We start from the raw sequence: 23792 nt of genomic DNA, 5'->3' as shown, positions 1-23792 counted from the left end.
TTATTAGTTTTTATTAATACCGGCATTTCATTATTCTATGGCAGACACAATTGTTATTATCTTTTATTTTATTATCACTGCTACTACTACTACTATTATTATTATTATTATTATTATTATTATTATTGTTATTATTTGTTATTATTGTGACCAGTATTATTATAATTCGCATTTCAGCATTTTTATCAGCTTATGCACGCGCATTTATTTTCGCGCAATCAAATAATAGCGTTTTATTTACTGTTGAACTTTAAAATATTACCACACGGTTATTATGGCGTTTTATAATTTTATTTTATCCGGGGATTGATAATTACATATGTTTTATATAAAGTAATATTTTAACACACGTTAGCATATAATTAATTAAAATGGGTCTTTTATTTAAATTCAGGAGCCAAGTTACTCAGTCCATATTTTAATTCATCTAACCCAAATCCGGACCCAATCAACCCATACTATTTTTGGACCAGCCCATAAGAAATCTAAAAAATTGCCCCACACCCATTATCCGTCCGACCCGCCCCGGCCCATCTCGTTTCTTAATGAAACAAGTAGGGTTTCCTTGTTTCCCTCGCGCGCGCACCCCTCCTCTCTCTCTCTTACCCCTCGCTCCTCTCTCTTCTCTCTTCCTCCTCTCTCGTCGTTGAAACGAACGAAATCTCGCAGCCCTTTTCGTTCCCAACGAGTTCGCATGGCTAATTTTGGAAAGAAATTAATGAATCGATTTCTTCGGTTCAGAGGTCAATTTTGGATGGTTGTTCTGTTTCTCTGGCTATCTGCGTTCAATCTGAAGCATTTTAATGGACTTCGTCCGTTTGTGAAGGGAGATCTATTCTTTATCAGTCTTTTGATTTCTCGGGTACAGATTTTTAATAAGTTTTGTTCTCTTCTTCGTGGTCTCAAAGACAGATTTGAAAAAAGGTCAACTCAAATCCCGCCCATTTTTTTAGTTTTCGGAATCCTAGCAAAACCCTAGTTCATCCCTATAAATAATCGTTTAGGGAGTCGTTGAGGAGAGGGTTTTTTTTTTTGGGAGGAGCCGCCATCGAATTCCCTAAAAATACAAACTGCTCAGTCGCCCAAAAAGAATTTCCCTTTCAAAATATCAGTTTTTTTTTTAGTAATCATAATATTTTGATATCAATTTGAAGTACTAAATCTTTTCCTGTGGGTTTTCGCACCCTTTGGTATTGGTTCGGATCCGAGTATATACAAACTCGGGGTTTGCGGTGTTTCGAGGATATCGAGATCTCCGCCTCACTTCGCTGCACCCGAAGCAGGTGATCCTCCTTTCCCTTTTATGTCTTTATTTCACTTTCCGACTCGGGGTTACGTGTTAATTCAATCTTGCTTTGTTATGTGATTTGTGTATATAGTACGAACCGCGTATGTGTTGAAATAGTTGGTTTCCTGTTGTTGTTAAGTTTACCAAGCACCATTGGTGATAATTAGTCCCCTGTTTGGTTCAGCTTCTTGCTGGTAGTTGTCTTCTTACTTTGGTTCAGTTAATATGCTTTAAGTTTGGTTGCATTTTCTGTCGTTCAGTAGACTTAAGACATTTGATCTGTTTAGCATGACTGGTTGATTAGCCTGGTACGTTTAAAGCATGCCTTTGGGCATTATATGAACATTTTTGTCTAGTCTAAATGCATGTCCTGTGCTAATATACGAGCATGATAAGAGTAAATAGTCGATCATTATATAATAAAGGCTAGGTATGATTGAATTCAGTTTGGTTAGGCACCATAATGTAATCAGTCCGCCTTTATCTTGTTGCTTATCCGAGTAAAATGGAATAAAGAACATAAGAAATAAATCTGTTTCAAGCTTAGGCGTAAATTCTATTAACCCAAAAATTCGGAGTATACGTTGAATTATAGAATGTGGCATAATGAATTAGCCCACTGTATTGGACCCTAGCATCTCATCTTGATGTCTATAAATATGTCCATTTGCAAATATGAATACCTTTGTCGAATGTCATCGCTGTGTGTGGATCAATGTTGTTGTCAATTGGACCAATCAAGCATATTTATGTTTAATTCGCTTCTTTCGATCAATTTGAAAGCTCGCTTTTGAATAAAGTTTGGTAAATCGACGAAATAATAACTTGGTCGAAGATATGGTCGTTTCCCGAAATCTCGCCATTTTAAGCCCGATCTCTCGGCCTTAATTTGGGTAAAACAAAGGCTTAAATGGTTTGAATGCGGTGTCGATTAAAATGAATCTCATTTTGAAACCTTCTTTAACTCAAATGGAAATTTTAAAGACACAAAGATCACCCTATTTTTGAACGCTTGTTCGTTTTCCTTTCAAATGGTAGGATTTCAGTCGGGTTTGCGGGATTAGGTATTGTCTAGGCTTTAATGACTGCTGAAATGATCCTTCCTGGAAACAACTAAAATATGAACTGAAATACGATGATGTTTTGCTATAGCTTTAGTACGGTAAGTCACTGACGGTGACGATATTTTGCTACAAATATTAGTGTCCGCTTTTGTTCATATAAGAATATGAGTTGGTAAATGGGCCTAAATGCTATAAAATCCCTCCTGAACTCAGTAAATATTTGTATGTCATGTCTGGACTTGGTACGCATCATGAATTGGCAGCATACCCTCTTCTTTAGCTATGCACGAGTAACATATACAAAATGTCCTATTTGAATTCTTCAAGTAGTCGGATGTTACGAGTATACTTAGTCTGGATCATATGCGCTTCGTGTGAGTAAACGTGTATGTTTGAATCTCGGGTATAACTTGTTATCAATGTGGGGTTGCATAAACTTTGTGTGCTGTTGTGAGTATATTTCAGTTGGTCATGTATATCTATGTATATTACCGGTAAACCTTTATGAGAACACATTGATAGGGAGGCTAGATCGGTCATTATGGGCCAAGCTTGAACCCTCCTCGGTGTTAGCCATGCACGGGATTCGTGAAATCACTTGGAACTTGTGCAACATCGGGAGAACGGGGCAAAAGCTTCCCGATATTGACTTCTATACATCTGGCGAGTGTGTATACATGAGGTATACTTCAAATAAACATAAAGTATACACGATCTGCAGATTTGTTTGAGTTTATATTTTTACATGTTTAACATTATCCATTGATCGTATGCTAATCCTTTTCCTTTTCATTTTATGTATGACCACCGCGCGTGAGTCCGAGGGACTCGTCTCCTCCCGCGTTCGATGCTGGGCCGAAGCCCAGCGAAACATTTTCATCGAGTCAGCCCATCAGCTATGCAAAACAAAAAAAAATCTGGGCCAAAGCCCATAACCGCAGCAACAGTCCGCAGCAACATATTGGGCCAAAGCCCAACAGTAGCCCCATTGCAGCAGTCCTTTTAAAATGGGCTGAGCCCATTTATATTTTCTATTCGTCATTTATTTTGTGTATTTGATTATGCAACTAACCCTTTGTTTGTTTTGTTTTTCCTAGTTTAGATGAACCTTAATGAATTAGTAGGTTTAATTTCGGTAATGGGTAGTTAGGTTAAGGAAGACTAAAAATTTTTAATTCCTTGAGTTTTATTCTCTTCTTTTCATGTGAAAACTATCTGTTATATCTAACATTTATTTTATTTGGAATAATTGATTTGCAAAATAGCATGACCATATATTTTAAGTAAAGGGAATCATATTTTATTCTTACTATCATATACATTTCAAAACGTCACTAATATGCAAATATAAACTTAAGTATATTTTTATTAAACATTGTTTTCAAGATTCATCCAATTATACATATTTTAGCCGAGTATAGTTAAATAAATTAGTAAAAGGAAAAAGAAAACTCCTCATCTTTTGCATTCTATTTATAAAATAAGTCTAGATTTTCTACACCCCTATACTCATATAATGTAATGTTATCCTAAAGTTAAATTGGCTAGATCTTCTCTTGAAAGCTTCTATTTATTTGCGAATCATTTATTTTGCAAGTCTCATTTTCAAAATAACATTATTATTTAAAGTTTAGCAATATTATTTCAAGCCTTGGCATATTTTTAAATTTTACTTTTAAATGGCATTTTTATTTGAATCTTATTTAAAGCCTTTTTGTGTAAGTCTTGTTTTAAAACGGCATTTTAACGCCTTAGCATATTTTTTTAAATCTTATTTTAAACAACGTTATTATATTTTTCTTTAAAACCTTAGTAATACTATAAGCCATTTTCTTAAAATTCAGGCACCTTATTTAACCTTAATTAATTAACCTAAGTTTGGCCGGTAAACCGTAGTTAACGGATCCTAGAGGATGCCTAACCCCTTCCCTTTAGGATAATTAGAACCCTTACCTAGAGTTGAAATTAAGCAGACCATTAACGGAGGTTTAGTTAGATTTACCTTAGTTAATAATTAGGTGCCCTAATTCATCTTAAAATCAATTAGGTGACGACTCCTAAAATAAAACAAAATAGGAATCTCCAATATGTTGTACCTAATTTGACCCGGTCTAAATGGGGTATAACAAATATATATATATATACACTAACATCCTTAATGGGTTAGATAGTAATTTCATGGATTAGATGAGCAATTCTAAGTGTATTCTTAGAACAGATACTACGATTCAGCCGCAACGTATACCACGATTCTTGCCGCAACGATACTCACAGATTCTTTAACGCAACGTATACCACGGTTATCCAATAGATACTACAAATTGTTCCAAGATATTACACTTCTTTGTCGCAACAAGATACTACTTGGTTCACCCATATTTAGTGATCAATAAAGGAAATCAGTCATATTTAGTGATAAACAATGGAAATCAACTATACTTATTGATCAATATATATACTTGCGCAATTTGATGGTGTTTTGGGTCAGGATAGATGATCAACTAAGTCCAATACGCACTAAACGGAGTGATCATTGGAGTGAATTGATGTGAACTACTTGATTCACCCATCTTTAGTGATAAACAATGGAAATCGACCATATTTATTGACCAATATATATACCTAAGCAATTTGATGGTGTTTTGGGTCAGGATAGATGATCAACTAAGTCCAATACGCACTAAGCGAAGTGATCATTAGAGTGAATTGATGTGAACTACTTGATTCACCCATATTTAGTGATAAACAATGGAAACCAATCACATTTATTGATCAATATATATACTTAAGCAATCTGATGGTGTTTTGGGTCAGGATAGGTGATTAACTAAGTCCAATATGCACTAAACGGAGTGATCATTGGAGTGAATTGATGTGAACTACTTGATTCACCCATATTTAGTGATAAACAATGGAAATCAACCATATTTAGTGATCAATATATATATTTAAGCAATTTGATGGTGTTTTGGGTCGGGATAGATAATCAACTAAGTCCAATACGCACTAAATGGAGTGATCATTGGAGTGAACTACTTGATTCACCCATATTTCATTATAAACAGTGGAAATCAATCATATTTAGCGATCAATATATATATATCTACTAAAATCATTAGTAATTTGTTGCAACTTCTTCCACAACTGTATGATCTGTTGCTACAGATTAGTAACTTGTTTAAACAGATAGTTATCTGTTGGAACCGATTAGTAACTTGTTGAAACATATTATTAATTTGTTGCAACTTCTTCCACAACTGTACTATCTGTTGCAACAGATTAGTAACTTGTTTAAACAGATTAGTTACTTATCGGAACGGATTAGTAACTTGTTGAAACAGATTAGTAATTTATTGCAACTTCTTCAACAACTGTATGATCGGTAGCAATCATTTAGGTAACTTGTCTAAACAGATTAGTAACTTTTTTAAACAGATTAGTTACTTGTTGGAACGGATTAGTAACTTGTTGCAACTTCTTCAACAAATGTATGATCTGTTGCAATCATTTAGGCAACTTGTCTAAACAGATTAGTAACTTGTTTAAATAGATTAGTTACTTGTTGGAACGGATTAGTAACTTATTGCAACTTCTTCAACAACTGTATGATCTGTTGCAATCATTTAGGCAACTTGTTTAAATAGATTAGTGACATGTTTAAACTAACCCATCTGTTGAAACACATTAGTAACTTGTTGCAACTTTTTCAACAAGTGTATGATCTGTTGCAACAATTAACTCCAATACGTTAAACATATTTTTTAGTTTTTACAATAATTTAAGCAATTGTTTGATTTTTTCCAACAAGGTGAGTAATTTATTGCAACAACTAAGCAATTCTACTGCATGCATCTATTACAAGAATTAGTAAGTAAAATAAATAAGTTTATAAATAAAAATTGTTCAACAGCCACCTTGGCTCCAAATACCACAACTAATCAAAATAAATAAGTTCATAAACATCATTCACAAATAACATAAAGAACAAAAAAAAAAAATAGAAATTGTTCAATGTACCTCCAAATACCACAACTTAAGTAATAATTTGTTCAAAGAACTACCTTTTGGGGTGTAGCAGGTTTCCTTGATCTACTTCATCTCCTTCATTTCCATCATCAGTTTCTTCATCTTCTAGTTCTTCTTCACTTTCTTCATTTGTATATACTGCTTCTTGGTTCTGTTCTTCATCTCTTTCTGAGGATTGATTGTCAGTTTGGCTACAAATTTGATTATATCTTTCCTCAACATTTGCTGATTCATAAATAAATTGTCTACTTGTTGCAACAAGTGTAAAACTTGTTGCAACAATTACAAATCTGTAGGATATCCTCTACAAACAGAACCAAATAACTGAAATTATGTCCAATAGATTTGAAGTTGTTGCAACAGATTGTCTACTTGTGACAACAAGTGTAGAACTTATTGCAACAACTAAAAATCTGTTGGATATCTTCTACAAACAGAACCAAATAACTGAAGCTATGTCCAATAGATTTGTAGTTGTTGCCGTGATTGTCTACTTGTTACAACAAGTGTAGAACTTGTTGCAACAACTAAAAATCATTGGATATCTTCTAAACAGCAAATAATTGAAACTATGTCCAATGATTAATGAGTCGTTGCAACGAATTGTCTACTTGTTACAAAAAGTGTAGAATTTGTTGCAACAACTACAAATCTGTTGGTTATCTTCTACAAATAGAACCAGATAAATACCAGGACAAGAACAAAAAAACTATCTGTTGGATATATTTTCCTAAACCCTGAACCATACCAGGACAACAACAGAAAAATCATCTATTTCACTACAAACACATAAAAACAATAACCTTGATTTTATCCAAACTTTCCCTAAACCCAAAAAAAAAAAAAAAAATAATTCAAAACTTCCTTTCAAGATTTTTTTTTTTGGAGTGGGGAGGGGGGGTTGCGAAAAACCAAAAATAAAAACTTTTCAAAACTTTTTTTTAAAACAAAATTAATTTTTTGGGTGGGTGGGGGAAGTAAGAAATCAAAAAAAAAATAAAAAAATCATTTTGGGGGGGGGGGGGGGGTGGTGTAAAAAAATAAAAATTTTCAAAACAATTTTTTTTTTCCTGGAAGTGGGGGGTGCAAAAAAAAAAAGAAAAACTTTTCAAAATTTTAAAAAACAAATTTTTTGGGGGGGGGGGGGGTTGGGGGGGGAGAAGGAGGAGGGGGGAAAAAAAAACAAATAAAGAAAATCAAAATCTTTTTTTAAAAAAAAAATTGGGGGTGAGGAAGAGGAGAGGGGGATGGTAAAAAAAAATCAAAATTAAAAAAAAAAGTTTATTTTAAAAAAATGGAGGGAGGAGAAGGAAGTGGGGGGGGGGAGGGGGGGGAGGGTTGGGAGGAGGAGGAGGTGGGCTAAAAAAATAAATAAAGAAAATCAAAATTTTTTAAAAAAATTAGGGGGGAAGGGGTGGAAGGAGGAGGAGTGGGGAAATTTGGTAAAAAAAATCAATTTATTTTTTTAAAAAAAATATTTTATTTTTAAAAAAAATTTAATTTTTTTTTTGGGGCAGGGGGAGTGGGAGGGTTGGGAGGAGGAGGAGGGGGTGAAAAAACAAATAAAGAAAATCAAAACTTAAAAAAAAAAAAAATTGGGGGGGAGGGGTGGGAGGAGGAGAAGGGAGGCACGTGGTGAAAAAGAAAATAAAATAAATTAAAAAAATTCAATTTTTTTTTGGTGGGGGGGGGGGGGGGGGGGGGGGAAGGAGGAGGATGGTGTGTGGGTGAAAAAGCAAATAAAAAATTTAAAACTTTTTTTTAAAAAAAATAATTGGAAGGGGGGGGGGGGGTTGTGGGGCGGTGGAGGGGTGGGAGGAGGAGAAGGGGGTTGGTGGGTTTTTTAGATTAAGTTGAGGTCTTTTTATATTTTATAAAAGATTAGGAAGTTTGAAAAAATACATTTTGGACCCCAATTTTCTTAATCCCAAATTTAATTGGGTTTTGCTTTCAAGTGGTCCCCATGAGTCACCTATACTAATTTCACAACTAAAAGGTCACCTATAGCTAATTCTTCCGAGTTGCTTGCGGTAACCCGCAAATTGTAACTTCATTTTTTCGTTCTTTAATAATTTATCAATTATTTAATCTAATTAAACATTACTATTTCTCTTTCTATAGGGAATAAAAAAATTATTTTAATTTTGGCACAAAATATTATTAGAGATATCTCATACAAATATATGTCCACTGTTGTTGTATCTTCTTTTTTTGGTGCATCCACTGTTTTTATGTGTTAAAATAAAAAATATTCTAGAATTCAGATATTTATAGTGTTAAAATAATACTACTAACTAGTAAACAAATATCAATATATAGACCCAAAAAAATAAAATCAAACTAAAAAGAAGAAATATTAATTGTTTGGTTAAATGGGTTTGAGTTGGGCTGGGTTAAATAATTTTGATGAGTCAAATAAATTTATTATTAAAAAAATAGAATTTTACGTGACATCGCATGCCAACTAGGAGAGAAGAAGGATTTTGTGTGTTTAATAGATTCTGAGGAAAATAGTGATAGTTCAGTGATATTCTAGTCCTGAAAAAAACAAAAGTGATGTCTGAAGGCGATTCTGAATATATGAATGACCTTTTAGGAAATTTACTCCGAATAAGTAGTATTTACCAAATTGTGCACCGTGGACCAACTCAATATTTGTGAATATTAATTTTTTCGTCACATGCTTTGGATGATATTCTTATTTACTACAAGTATTTTTTTAAAAGTAAACACTATTATCATATGTTAGGGTCGAATGCGTTTTAGTGAGGGACAACAATCCCATCATACATAAGCAGCATCTACCTATATATTATATTGGGCTTGTTACTTGTGGTCTGGGAATTGCACTAGAACATACATGGCTTGTTACTTCCTACAAGTAGCCATGGACTCAAATTAAAGGAGCATTTAATAAACAGACCACCAAGACTTATAATGGGATTGTTTGGTTTGCGGACTAAGTTATTTCGGGATTATGGACTTGGGATTATAATCTTTGAGACTAATTTATCCCACTTGAGAGGTGGTGGGATAGGATATGATATCCAAGGACTAAGTTACATATTAAATTTATACCTTCAATCAAACAAAATATAAATTTAATCTCAAACTTAATCTTGGGACGTCCCACCTTATCCTGCGTACCAAACGATCCCTTATTATAGTTCAATGATATCGAGCGAAATCTTTCACATGATAAATTTCATTTCGATTCTCACTGTTTCTTTTTTTTGACGTTCCCTATCCCTTTGAAAAGAAGGGAAAGAAAAAAGAGGAGCTTTATAAGCAGTAATCATTTTATTTATTCTAACATTGTGAAGATTGCAAACTGCTTCTCTTACCTTTTAAGGTAAAAGTTAAAGCAAGATCTGCTCACTAATTCTTGTTTCACAGGTTATTATTTTTCAACGAAAACCCTCGTATTTTTTTTTTTTGGACAAAGATTTAAAATTTTCATTCAACCAAAAGTGGCAACATTGCAAATCACCCAGTGCTATTAACTGTAATCACACTAGTCAACTAATCAGCCGAGCTAAAATCAATCTGGATAAGTATTATACTACTACAGCTGACTCTGCCATTTGCAATGTCTTTGTCCTTCAATGTGCAATTGAATTGTTACACCTGGGAAATTTCCCCTTAGCGTACAGTGAATAGACTAACGAAGGGCATGACGTATACGAGGTTTGGGCAAGTAAGAAATAGTCTTTATGGTCCTAATTAAGATTTCCAAAGACATTCGGGTTAAGGCAAGAAAGTTGTTAAGGAAAACGAGTTATAAGTTGTGTGTGTCGGGCAAAATTATGAGTATCGAGTTAATGATGTTTTAAGGATGCTTTGAGGAAGAGTTATAACGTCCCTTAGAATGGTAACGAGGTGTTAAACAAGTGTTAAGAAGGTTCCGTAAGGATTGGAGATCAAACGAGGACGAGTGAACAACTTCGGTGAAAGCGCGAGTTTTCACGACCATGTTCCACGGACCGTGGAAGGGTCCGTGGAACTGCCGAGAGATGGTGGCTGGCTGGTCGTGAACCACGACTAGAACCACGGCCGACACAAGGTTCCACGGACCGTGGAAAGTCGATGGAACTCCGACGCCCGAAATGTTCCAAGTCTTTAAATGTAATCCCAACTTCATTTATTCCATTTCCACACACTTCTTCAACCTCTCAAGACCTCTAGAACATTCCATATATTTCATCCACAAGAAAGCAAAGGAAATCAAAGATCAACAACAAGAATTGAAGTGAATCAAGTGTATGAGACTCATCAAAGCTCATCCAAGCTAAAGAATCTCAAGATAAGTGAAATAGGGTTTTGGTGCTAGAAGAATACTTTCACTCAAGACTTGTTTCTACGCTATCTAAGGTAAGTTTCATGGTATTTTCATGATGTTTGAAGTATTAATAAGTTGAAACACTTGGATTGTAGAAGAGTATAGAAAATGGGTCATAAAAGTGTGAATAGTGTCATTGTTGAGTAGAGGTTTGGATTGAGTTGTGGATATTAATATGTTGAGATTATAACTATGTGACGAATGACATTTAGAACATGGAATGGGTATTATATATGAAAGAATGCGATAGTGAACTATGGTCATGGTTAGGGTGGAATTGAAGTGAAATTGTGAATGTGGATAATGTAAACGAATGATGATTGTTGTTATGAACGTTTGGGAGTTGATATGGAATATGGCGAAGTCGTAAAAACAAAGGAAATCTTTGCCCAATTTTCTTTAGCTTTAGTAAGCACGTCTTTAAAAATGTTTAGCTAATGTCTATACGAATTCTCTTGAAGGTATAAACGTGGGCATTAAAGGAGAGCGAGCAAGTGATAGAATAGTTAAACGACAAAGGTATGTGAGGCTAGTCCTTTTTTTTTAAGGCATGAATCTTATGGCATAAATTTCCTCCTTCCTTATGAATTTCCTATCTTTAAGAAAACTACAAGTCCTTGTTCATGAATAGCTATATGAGACAAGAGATACACGATGAGTACGATAATGATGATGATAAGCTTGAGTCTACAGATTCTAGAGTCCATGATATGATATTCCCTTAAAGCTAATGATACTATTTAAAATCTAATGATGTTGATCATTATATACACTCGCCTTATGCTAGTTCCTCAGGTGAGGGCGTAGATAACTGGCGAATGCTCCATAATGGAATCAGGGGTCCACGACCTTACGTCACTCCGATAAAGTGTGATTATCTATGAGTCTCTATGCATGCATTATGATGAGTTATGATAAGTATATTATGATGAGCATATTATGATGAGCATGTTATGATGAGCATATGATGATATTACACCGTGCCTATACGGCCGGGCAGTCACCGCCAAGGCGAGCAGCTATACACCATGGCCATATGGCATGGGCAGACACCACTAGTGGGCGGCATGAGACGGTACCCCGGACGCGGGAGGCACGGACGCGGAGCTAATGCTAATGTTATTGATTATCACACACCTATATGGTCGGGGGTTTTATACATTTATGCATATATGACATGATGATGATTATGAGGGTAAGCCAGCATGCATTTTTCTTTTATAATTGAGTCGGTTACAGATTGCTCCTCATTTGATACTCCCTTATTTCATTAATGTCTTATTATTATTTATGCCTTACATACTCAGTACAATATTCATACTGACGTCCTTTTCCTTGGACGCTGTGTTCATGCCCACAGGTAGATAGAGAGACGGTGCAGATCCATAGGAGCTATCAGCGGATTTACAGGAGCCCTCCTTTATTCCGGAGGTGTTATTTTGAGACAGTATTCTTGTGTACACATATTTTGGGCACGACGGGGTCCTGTCCCGTCCATATGTCTAGTACTCTAGTAGAGGCTCGTAGATACGCAGTGTGGGTAGTATGGTCTCACAGTCTTTCATATATATGCATGTATATATATTATTTTGATAGCCGAAGAGCTTATGTTTATAAAAGTAAATATGTTTCAAATGATAATAGTTTTCCATAATTATGAGCATAAGAGTATGAATGATAGCAGATGAGAAGTAGAATGAGTGGTGCTCGGTGGTTAGCCCCGAGTGCCCGTCATGGCCCTAGTCGGGTCGTGATAGAAGTGGTATCAGAGCAGTTCAGTTCTAGGAAGTGTCTACGAGCCGTGTCTAGTAGAGTCTTGTTTATGGTGTGTTGCGCGCCACGTAATCAAACGAGGAGGCTACGGGGCACTTAGGAAAATGACCATCTTTCTTCTTATGAGATCTGCCGACGCAGCCGTGCATAAGCTTTTATCCTCCCTAATAGTGTGTTGTGATTTCGGAAATGCGCGGGAAAAGCTAAAGCCGCTCGGAAAGGGCAAGACTACGACGAAAAGGCGGGCGAGAAGAGCGCTATGAATATAGATGAGGGCGAATCACATCATGAGGCTCTATCTAATGCCTCCACTACTCCGCCTATTATGGGAGAACAAGAAGGGGCATCAGTTCCAGCCCCTATGCCTCCAGTTCCTCCACCGGCTACTTCGGGTCAACAAGTGACCGAGGCCATTCATTTATTGACACAGTTGGTTGCGCGAGCCGGCCGCGGCAAAATACGGGCCCAATTGATCGGCCAGCTAGTACCAGAGCTCGCGATTTTATGAGTTTAAATCCTCCGGAATTCTTTAGGTCAAAGCCGGATGAAGATCCGCAAGGCTTTATTGATGAAATGTTGAGGACATTGAAGATCATTCATGCCTCCGAGACTGAGTCCGTGGAGTTAGCCTCCTATAGACTCCGAGATGTAGCGGTATTGTGGTATAATAATTGGATAGCATCGAGAAAAGAGAATGCGCCTCCTCCCGTTTGGCAAGAATTTGTAGATGCTTTTATTCGCCACTATTTACCACCCGAGGTCCGCCGAGCTAGAGCAGATAGATTTCTAAATTTGACGCAAGAAAATATGAGTGCCCGGGAGTATAGCCTTTAGTTTAATTCATTGGCTAGATATGCCCCGACTATGGTGGCCGATATGGGAGATCGGGTGCATAGGTTTGTGAGTGGCTTAGGGCTGTATTTGTTTAAAGATTGCTTGACGGCTTCATTGCAAGATGGGATGGACATTACCCGTATTCAAGCCCATGCCCAAAATCTAGAAGGACAACAACCTCCGCAAAGGGGTGATCGAGATGTTGATAGAGGGCAAAGCAAAAGGGCCAGATCTATGGGCGCAGGCAGTGATTATAGAGGGGGATCACGACAGACATATTCTAGGCACTCAGGCCAGTCGGTGACTAGTGCACCTCCCCGATTCACAGGCAGGAGATTTGATCGCTCCTTTCGTTCAGGACAAGGTCAGAGTTCGAGGGCCTCAAGTTCACAGTTTGGGGGAGACTATAGCCAGAGGAGACCTCCAGTACCGCGATGCAGCCAGTGCGGTAGATTACATTCCGGTCAGTGCCGCCAGGGTTTAGATGCTTGTTATCTTGTGGTCAGGCAGGGCACATGATGAGAAATTGCCCGTCGATGAGCGGTAGGGTTGGGGTCCAGCCCACAGGATCAGCGGCTGGTTCTTCATCAGTGCGTCCGGTAGGGCAGACTCCCGCATTCCAGCAGATCGAGGTAGAGGACGAGGGGGAACATCCACTTCAGGTGCTACTCAGCCCCGCTTGTATGCTTTAGCCGGACGACAGGATCTTGAGTCCTCCCCAGATGTGGTTACAGGTATATTGTTCATATTTTCCCATAATGTGTATGCATTGATAGATCCGGGATCTACGTTATCTTACATTACTCCATATGTTGCTAATTGTATTGGGGTGAAACCCGAGCCAATCAAACCTTTTGAGGTATCTACTCCGGCTGGTGATCCCGTGATAGCTAAACAAGTGTACAAAGATTGTATAATTGTGATATGTGACCGCCAGACTAGAGCTGATCTAGTTGAGCTAGAAATGTTGGATTTCGACGTGATTATGGGTATGGATTGGTTGGCCTCATGCTATGCTAATGTTGATTACCGATTGAAAGTAGTCCGATTTCAATTTTCGGGAGAGCCCGTGCTTGAATGGAAGGGTAATGCAGCATCTCCTAGAGGTAGGTTTATTTCCTACCTCAAGGCAAGAAAGATGATAGCTAAGGGCTACATTTATCACTTAGTCCGAGTTCACGATACGGAAGCAAAGTCGCCAACTTTCCAATTCGTTCCGGTGGTGAATGAATTCCCGGATGTATTCCCAGATGAACTTCCAGGCCTTCCCCCGGAAAGAGAAATTGAGTTCGCTATTGATGTGTTGCCGGATACCAAGCCTATTTCTATCCCTCCTTACCGAATGGCTCCGGCAGAATTGAAGGAGCTAAAGGCACAGTTGAAAGACTTGCTCGAGAAGGGGTTTATTAGGCCCAATTCATCACCGTGGGGAGCACCAGTCTTATTTGTGAGAAAGAAAGATGGCTCCCTACGAATGTGCATTGATTATAGACAGCTGAATAAGGTGACGATAAAGAACAGATATCCTCTTCCAAGGATTGATGATTTATTTGATCAACTACAGGGTGCCAAGTGGTTTTCCAAAATAGACTTGAGGTCGGGTTACCATCAAGTTAGAGTTAGAGAAGAAGATATTCCCAAGATAGCTTTCAAAACGAGATATGGCCATTATGAATTTCGGGTGATGTCATTTGGGCTAACAAATGCTCCAGCAGTGTTCATGAATTTGATGAATAATGTGTTTAGGCCTCTTTTGGACCTATTCATAATAGTATTCATTGATGATATTCTGGTGTATTCTGTGACAAAATCGAACATACGAGATCATTTACGTATTGTCCTTAGAATTCTTCGAACTCGGGAGTTGTATGCAAAATTTTCAAAGTGCGAGTTTTGGCTAAATTCTGTAACATTCTTGGGACATGTGACTTCAAATGATGGCATTCGAGTTGACACTCAGAAAATTGAAACTGCGAAGACTTGGCCAAGGCCTACGACGCCTACAGAAGTTCGTAGTTTTACGGGATTGGCGAGTTATTATAGAAGATTCGTGCAGGGCTTTTCATCTATTTCAGCCCCATTGATGAAGCTAATCCAGAAGTCAGCAAAATTTCAGTGGAATGATGCTTGTGAGCGTAGCTTCCACGAGTTGAAGGACAGATTAACCTCAGCTCCAGTCTTAACACTCCCAGAAGGGCCAGAGGGCTATGTTGTGTATTGCGATGCTTCTGGCATTGGGTTAGGATGTGTATTGATGCAGCACGGTAAAGTCATCACTTATGCTTCGAGACAGCTGCGGAAACATGAAAAGAACTACCCAACTCATGATCTTGAATTGGCTGCAGTTATTCATGCATTAAAAATGTGGAGACATTACTTGTATGGTGTACATGTTGATATTTATACAGATCGCAGTCTCCAATACATTTTCAACCAGACGGAGTTGAATCTGCGGCAAAGGCGGTGGTTAGAATTATTGAAAGATTATGATGCGAATATTTTATACCACCCCGAAAAGGCAAATGTAGTAGCGGATGTGCTTAGCCGCCGATCAATGGGTAGTTTATGTGAAGTTCCTTCGGAGCAGAAAGAAATGATCCATGAACTCCACCAACTAGCTAATCTTGGAGTACGTTTAATTGACTCAGGTGATACAGGAGTTAGTGTTAATAATCCTACAGTTTCGTCCTTGAATCTGGAAGTAAAAGAAAGGCAATATGAAGATCCTAAGCTGAGTCATTATAGAGATGCATGTCATGCAAAAGAGAAGTCTCCATTTGAAACTTCTATAGATGGGATTCTTAGATACCGAGGCAGGCTATGTGTTCCGAACGTTGCAGGATTGCGTCATCGAATTCTAGAAGAAGCTCATTATTCTCGGTATTTTATTCATCCGGGAATGACAAAGATGTATCATGATCTCAAGTTGATATATTAGTGGGATGGCATGAAAAGAGACATAGCAGAATTTATAGCACAATGTCCAAATTGCCAGCAAGTGAAGATAGAACATCAGAAGCCAGGAAGATTATTGCAAGCAATAGAAATTCCTACTTGGAAGTGGGAAGTGATCAATATGGATTTTATTGTGGGATTGCCCCGTTCCCGAGGCAAGTATTATTCTATATGGGTGATTGTGGATAGATTAACGAAAGCAACTCATTTTCTTCCAGTCAGAACTACATGCTCAGCAGAAGATTATGCGAGGTTGTATATCAAGGAGATTGTGAGACTCCATGGTGTTCCGATATCCATTATCACAGATAGAGGGGCACAGTTTACAGCCAAGTTCTGGAAATCTTTTCAAAAAGGTCTAGGTACATAAGTAAAGCTCAGCACGGCATTTCATCCGCAAACTGATGGACAAGCCGAGCGTACCATTTAGACCTTGGAGGATATGCTAAGAGCATGTGTTTTAGATTTCGGTGGTAGTTGGGACGACCACCTACCCCTAATTGAGTTTGCATATAATAATAACTATCATTCTAGCATCCAAGATGGCTCCGTATGAAGCTTTGTATGGAAGGAAGTGTAGATCTCCGATTGGGTGGTTCGAATTAGGAGAGGTACAGTTAATAGGCCTCGAGTTGATTCAACAAGCTGTAAAAAAAGTCAAGGTGATCCGAGACCGATTATTAACAGCCCAAAGTCGCCAAAAGCCTTATGCGGATAACCGCCGGCGAGATTTAGAATTTCAAATTGATGATTGGGTATTTCTGAAAGTGTCGCCAATAAAAGGTGTGATGAGATTTGGCAAGAAGGGAAAGTTAAGTCCTCGATACATTGGACCCTATAAGATTATCCGCAAGGTGGGTCAAGTAGCTTATGAATTGGACTTGCCTTCAGAGCTTGAACTAGTCCATCCAGTTTTTCATGTCTCAATGCTCCGTAAGTGTGTTGGAGATCCTACAAAGATTGTGCCAATAGATGATATTCAGATCACAGAAAAGCTAGCCTATGAAGAAGTGCCTATTGTCATACTAGACAGGCAAGTACAGAAACTTCGGAATAAGGAAGTGGCTTCAGTTAAAGTTTTGTGGCGGAATAACAATCAAGAAGAAGTGACTTGGGAAGTGGAAGAAAAGATGAAATCCACATATCTGCATTTATTTCAGTCCCCGGAAGAGATCTATGATGAGACATCGAGATTATGAGGTACGTATGTTTTCTTTTATGCATATAGGTCGTGTGTGGCCAATTTATATTGCTATTGTGTTGTGGCCCTGTGAGGCAATGTTATTATGGGTTGTTGTGACAGGATGGTAGCGCCATATTACAGGGGAGACTCTGGCGAAATGTTTATAGAATCCCCGATGACTTAACATTCGAGGACGAATGTTCCAAAGGGGGGGGGGGGGGGGGGGAGAATGTTACACCTGAAAAATTTCCCCTTAGCGTACAGTGAATAGACTATCAAAGGGCATGACGTATACGAGGTTTGGGCAAGTAAGAAATAGTCTTTATGGTCCTAATTAAGATTTCCAAAGACATTCGGGTTAAGGCAAGAAAGTTGTTAAGGAAAGCGAGTTATAAGTTGTGTGTGTTGGGCAAAATTACGAGTATCGAGTTAATGATGTTTTAAGGATGCTTTGAGGAAGAGTTATAACATCCCTTAGAATGGTAACGAGGTGTTAAACAAGTGTTAAGAAGGTTCCATAAGGATTGGAGATCAAACGAGACGACGGGAACAACTTCGGTGAAACTGTGAGTTTCACGACCATGTTCCACGGACCATGGAATGTTTCACGGACCGTAGAAGGGTCCGTGGAACTGCCAGCAGAGATGGTGGCTGGCTGGTCGTGAACCACGGCCAACACAAGGTTCCACGGACCGTGGAAGAGTCCGTGGAACTCCCGACGGCTGAAATGTTCCAAGTCTTTAAATGTAATCCCAACTTCATTTATTCCATTTCCATACACTTCTTCAACCTCTCAAGACCTCTAGAACATTCCATATATTTCATCCACAAGAAAGCAAAGGAAATAAAATATCAACAACAAGAATTGAAGTGAATCAAGTGTATGAGACTCATCAAAGTTCATCCAAGCTAAAGAATCTCAAGATGTTGAAATAGGGTTTTGGTGCTAGAAGAGTACTTTCAATCAAGGCTTGTTTCTACGCTATCTAAGGTAAGTTTCATGGCATTTTCATGATGTTTGAAGTATTAATAAGTTGAAACACTTGGATTGTAGAAGAGTATAGAAAATGGGTCATAAAAGTGTAAATAGTGTCATTGTTGAGTAGAGGTTTGGATTGAGTTGTGGATATTAATATGTTGAGATTATAATGTCACGACCCAGCCCCGTGGGCCGTGACTGGTGCCCTACTTAGGCACCCAAACAAACTTACGAACCAGATTGTCATATTAGGGCATATCCAGATTTAACAGATATTATTCGTACCCGATAGCGCAGACATCACACAAATACCGAAGCGAATGCTATCCCAAGCGGTCGCCCGTGCGTAATCATCATGCCAAAGTCAAAGGCGGCGGAATGCACATCGCCCGGACATACATATATACATACAAACATGTGGGCCATATCGGCTACAAGCAACAACGGGGCCGCTTAAGGACGCAAATCGGAATCATATACGAACAAACGACCCATGACCCACAAATATGACTATGCCTCTACAAATAGAACGAACGTACGAACATATGACGGGACGGGCCCCGCCGTGCCGAACAACACAAATGTACGAATATGCATAGCAAAACATATATACCAAATGGGCTCCGGATCGGGGGAGCACTCCAAAGTGAGAATAGGTAGCCCAAACCGAGGATCACCCAATCGAGCGTCCGTACCTCGCGGGCATGAAACGCGACCCCCCGAAGAAAGGGGGTCGACGAAAGAAGTACCGAGCATGTAAAGCAGAGGTACAAAGAATCCAAATCATGACCGGAGTCGAAGATACAAAAACAAATACGAGTAAATGATCAAACTTTGCGCGGAATGCAAACGTACGGAATGCAAATAAAAGTCATGCATAAGGCTCAGAACGTGGTCACCCCGACGCCGGTGCCACAACACATCATACTCCAGAAGATTTCAAATCTCCGTACAAACTCCGAACACATCATAACGTCACATACATCAAATCATCAGAACATATCAGATGCCATATCACATCATAACATCATAAACGGTAATCGGCCCTATGGCGAGGTCTCGGAAACCGTAACACATCATACTGCCGAATATGTCATAATGCGCACGATCACGGGAATCCCGCCCTGTGCACGGCGAACGAAGTCATAATAATTGGCACGAGCGGAGTAGTGCAGAAACCATATGCATATCAAAAGTAAGTCCCAAGACTCGACACATAATTTCATATACCTATACATTAGCCTCAGAAGGCTCAAAATGAGTATCGAGTTAATCAGAACTAATATACCAAAGTTACGGACTTTTAGTTATCAATTTTTCAAAAACACATCGTAGGTCATTCTCGGAAAAATTTAGTGTCATTCATAGTAATGAGCGTTCAAACGACATTATAGGACATTTCAAACGGACCTTAGAGTCATAGGCAAACACTTCCTTCTCATATCGTACGGAAATGAATCAAACAAATCAAATAAGGGAAGTCTCGGGACTTGCGGGCCCACCTCGGGTCAAGTCGAGGCGGCGGACATAAATTACAAACATTAGGCTCCCTAAAGTCACCCATAAAAGTTTCGGAGCGATCCAGATACGTTTGCAACAGTTACAAAGGTTTAAGCATTCTTTTAACCAAATATAAGGATTATAGTTCAATTGCGCTGAATGAATAGTATGCAAAAATGAAACTCGGATTTCCAAGAGCAGAATTATCCCCGAGGTTTCGATCTTAACCTAGTAGGACTAGGACATGCCAAAAGAAGGAAATGTAGGCTTTACATACCTTGCACACACCTTATGCTCGCTTAAACTCAAATCCCGTTTGCTTCAGAATCTACAATTGGTCAAAGTTACCAAACATAAGTCACATGCCTTTGAAAGTTTATTCTTAGCCCTTATTTATCTACAAAAATTTGGCAAAAGCATCTTCCCTATAAATCCAACATCCCCGAGAATTAAACTCGGCCAAAATAGCAACAACCAACCCAACAACAACATCAACCATATCAATAATCGAATTAAAACGCATTCTAGCATGAACAGTATTTCTTTCTTCATAATGCAATAACTTCCATTCTAACTTCACACTTTCAATCCAATATCGACGTTTTCATATTTGTCTACTAATTCACGGCCATTCAAATACAATTCGGACACATTTCTCATTATTCTACAAAATATACAAAATTTTCATCAAACCATAATTCATCCCAAACTTCTACAAATGCAACAAAACTACAAAATTGTATTGCCTCCTTCCAAGTTCATTAACCATAACACTAATTCACATTCTAAAATCTTACTTTCATGATTATATAAAAACTATATAAAAATCATGTAATTCCCCATAATAACCCACAACCATTCTCAACACCAACTTGATTCATTAAACCTTTCTTTACATCACAAACATCGCAACAACACAACTAACAACTAAATAAAATTTAATTCACTTCTTTCCCCACACCATGGCTCACGCCATGCACCACTCCACACACACCCACACCAAGCCACACACACATGCATCACAACTTTATAATTCTCTTCTAATTTCAATCCTTGCAACATATATACTTATTCCATAACATAAAAACATAGAAATCTTACCTTTTCTCCAATCTTCACTTGACAAAGTTGTCAAATTGATGAACCAAGTGCTCTTTCTTCCAAAATAGCTACACCAAGTTGTAAAGGACCCTTGAATTGGTGGAAATACCACAAGAAAATAATTTTTGGAGAAAGATTTTAAGGAGTCAATTTTTCTATGGCCAAAGCCGTATAGGCTCTTTTCTTTTCTCTTCTTTGTTCTTGTTCTTGCTTTCTAATTTTTTCTTGAATCTTCTATGAGTTTATGACTCATATATAGTCCTTTGCCTTAATTTGCCACATGGAAATTAATTAAAATTATGGGCTTGGGCCATGTATGGCCGGCCACCCTCACTTTTGGGCCTCATTTTTCCTTTTATTCCTTTGAGCCCAATTGGTTAAAATTCTTGTTTTGTAATTCCCGAAACTAATTTCCAAAATTCCAATTTTGCCCTTGGCCTCCCTCCGTATTTCCACACCATTATTTTTCATGAACAACACACACATATCTTAATCCCAATCAACATATGACCTTATTCTTTACAAATCGAAATTATTTCGCATTTTCCGAATATGCTAAAATGCCGGATATAACAAATATGTGACGAATGACATTTAGAACATGGAATGGGTATTATATGTGAAAGAATGCGATAGTGAACTATGGTCATGATTAGGGTGGAATTGAAGTGAAATTGTGAATGTGGATAATGTAAACGAATGATGATTGTTGTTATGAACGTTTGGGAGTTGATATGGAATATGGCGGAAGTCATAAAAACAAAGGAAATGCTGCCCAATTTTCTTTAGCTTTAGTTAGCACGTCTTTAAAAATGTTTAGCTAATGTCGATACGAATTCTCTTGAAGGTATAAACGTGGGCATTAAAGGAGAGCGAGCAAGTGATAGAATAGTTAAACGACAAAGGTATGTGAGGCTAGTCCTTTCTTTTTAAGGCATGAATCTTATGACATAAATTTCCTCCTTCCTTATGAATTTCCTATCTTCAAGAAAACTACAAGTCCTTGTTCATGAATAGCTATATGAGACAAGAGATACACGATGAGTACGATAATGATGATGATAAGCTTGAGTCTACAGATTCTAGAGTCCATGTTATGATATTCCCTTAAAGCTAATGATACTATTTTAAATCTAGTGATGTTGATCTTTATATACACTCACCTTATGCTAGTTCCTCCAAGGTGAGGCAGAATGCTTATGAATGCTCCATAATGGAATCAGGGGTCCACGACCTTACGTCACTCCGATAAAGTGTGATTATCTATGAGTCTCTATGCATGCATTATGATGAGTTATGATAAGTATATTATGATGAGCATATTATGATGAGCATGTTATGATGAGCATATAATGATATTACACCGTGCCTATACGGGCCGGCGATTCCAAGGCGAGCAAACTATACACCATGGCCGATGGCACGGGCACACCACTAGTGGGCGGCATGAGACGGTACCCCGGACGCGGGAGGCCTGGACGGAGGCTAATGCTAATGTTATTGATTATCACACCGTACCTATATGGTCGGGCAGTTTATACATTTATGCATATATGACATGATGATGATTATGAGGGTAAGCCTGCATGTATTTTTCTTTTATGATTCAGTCGGTTACAGATTGCTCCTCATTTGATACTCCCTTATTTCATTGATGTCTTATTATTGTTTACGCCTTACATACTCAGTACAACATTCGTACCGACGTCCTTTTCCTTGGATGTTGTGTTCATGCCCGCGAGTAGACGGGGAGACGGTGCGCATCCGTGAGAGCTAGGCGGATTTATGGAGCCCTCCTTTATTCGGAGGTGTTATTTTGAGACAAGATTCTTGTGTACACATATTTTGGGCACGACGGGGTCCGTCCGTCCATATGTCTAGTACTCTAGCAGAGAGCTCGTAGACACGCGATGTGGGTAGTATGGTCTCACGCTTTCATATATATGCATGTATATATATTATTTTGATAGCCGAAGGGCTTATGTTTATAAAAGTAAATATGTTTCAAATGATAATAGTTTTCCATAATTATGAGCATAAGAGTATGAATGATAGCGGATGAGAAGTAGAATGAGTGGTGCTCGATGGTTAGCCCCGGGTGCCCGTCATGGCCCTAGTCGGGTCGTGACATGAATAATGATATCTCTGATTCTGTGGTGCTTCCAATGACTTTCTTTTGAAATCTCCTTCCATTCCTTTCAGCTCATATCTGATATATTGCTGCAGCAAAACTAAGCCCCAAAATGCATGCTCTTGGTTTGTTGCTGCTCATTCTCTGGTTTAGCCATAAGACCTTCTGGTCCCATTCTCTGACTAGTCTGTTGTAGCCTAGCCATGTCAATAGAGTAGACCACACATAATTTGAGTATTGACAAGTACAAAACAAGTGCTCAAATGTCTCCTCCAGTTGAGTGTTGCATAGTACGCAGTCTGATTGGACAGAAATGCCCCATTTAGTAACTATGTCAACTGTAGACAATCTATTATGTAATGCCATCCATATAATGAGATGATGTCTTGGAATAAGCCATTTATCAAGGACCAGTTTGCTCCAATTAGCTTTTGGATATTGAGGCATCATGGAAACATAGCCTTTTTTTATACTAAATCCTCCTAAGTCACTCAAAGAGTGCAGTATTGTTGGCAGAGGAGAATTTCCAGTTACTGATTTCCTTGCATCAAAGATCTTTCTAAGTATCCAGCAGGCGTGCTTTGGAGTTTGCATTGTTTCCAGCAGGTCATTGGCTTTT

The 23792-nt window shown here is 38.2% G+C and overlaps 1 protein-coding gene across 1 annotated transcript; it reads right to left on the bottom strand.

Moving 5' to 3' along the window:
• Positions 1-23245: 23245 nt before the first annotated feature.
• On the bottom strand, positions 23246-23767 carry LOC132062072 (uncharacterized). The gene has a single exon (XM_059454718.1). The coding sequence runs from the start codon at positions 23765-23767 to the stop codon at positions 23246-23248; it is 522 nt and encodes a 173-aa protein (XP_059310701.1).
• Positions 23768-23792: the final 25 nt, after the last annotated feature.

This window comes from Lycium ferocissimum, chromosome 7 (genome assembly GCF_029784015.1).
Source record: "Lycium ferocissimum isolate CSIRO_LF1 chromosome 7, AGI_CSIRO_Lferr_CH_V1, whole genome shotgun sequence".
In the NCBI taxonomy this organism is placed as follows: Eukaryota; Viridiplantae; Streptophyta; class Magnoliopsida; order Solanales; family Solanaceae; genus Lycium; species Lycium ferocissimum.
The sequence above is the reverse complement of the archived record's forward strand: the minus strand, read 5'-3'. Positions and strand labels throughout refer to the sequence as shown.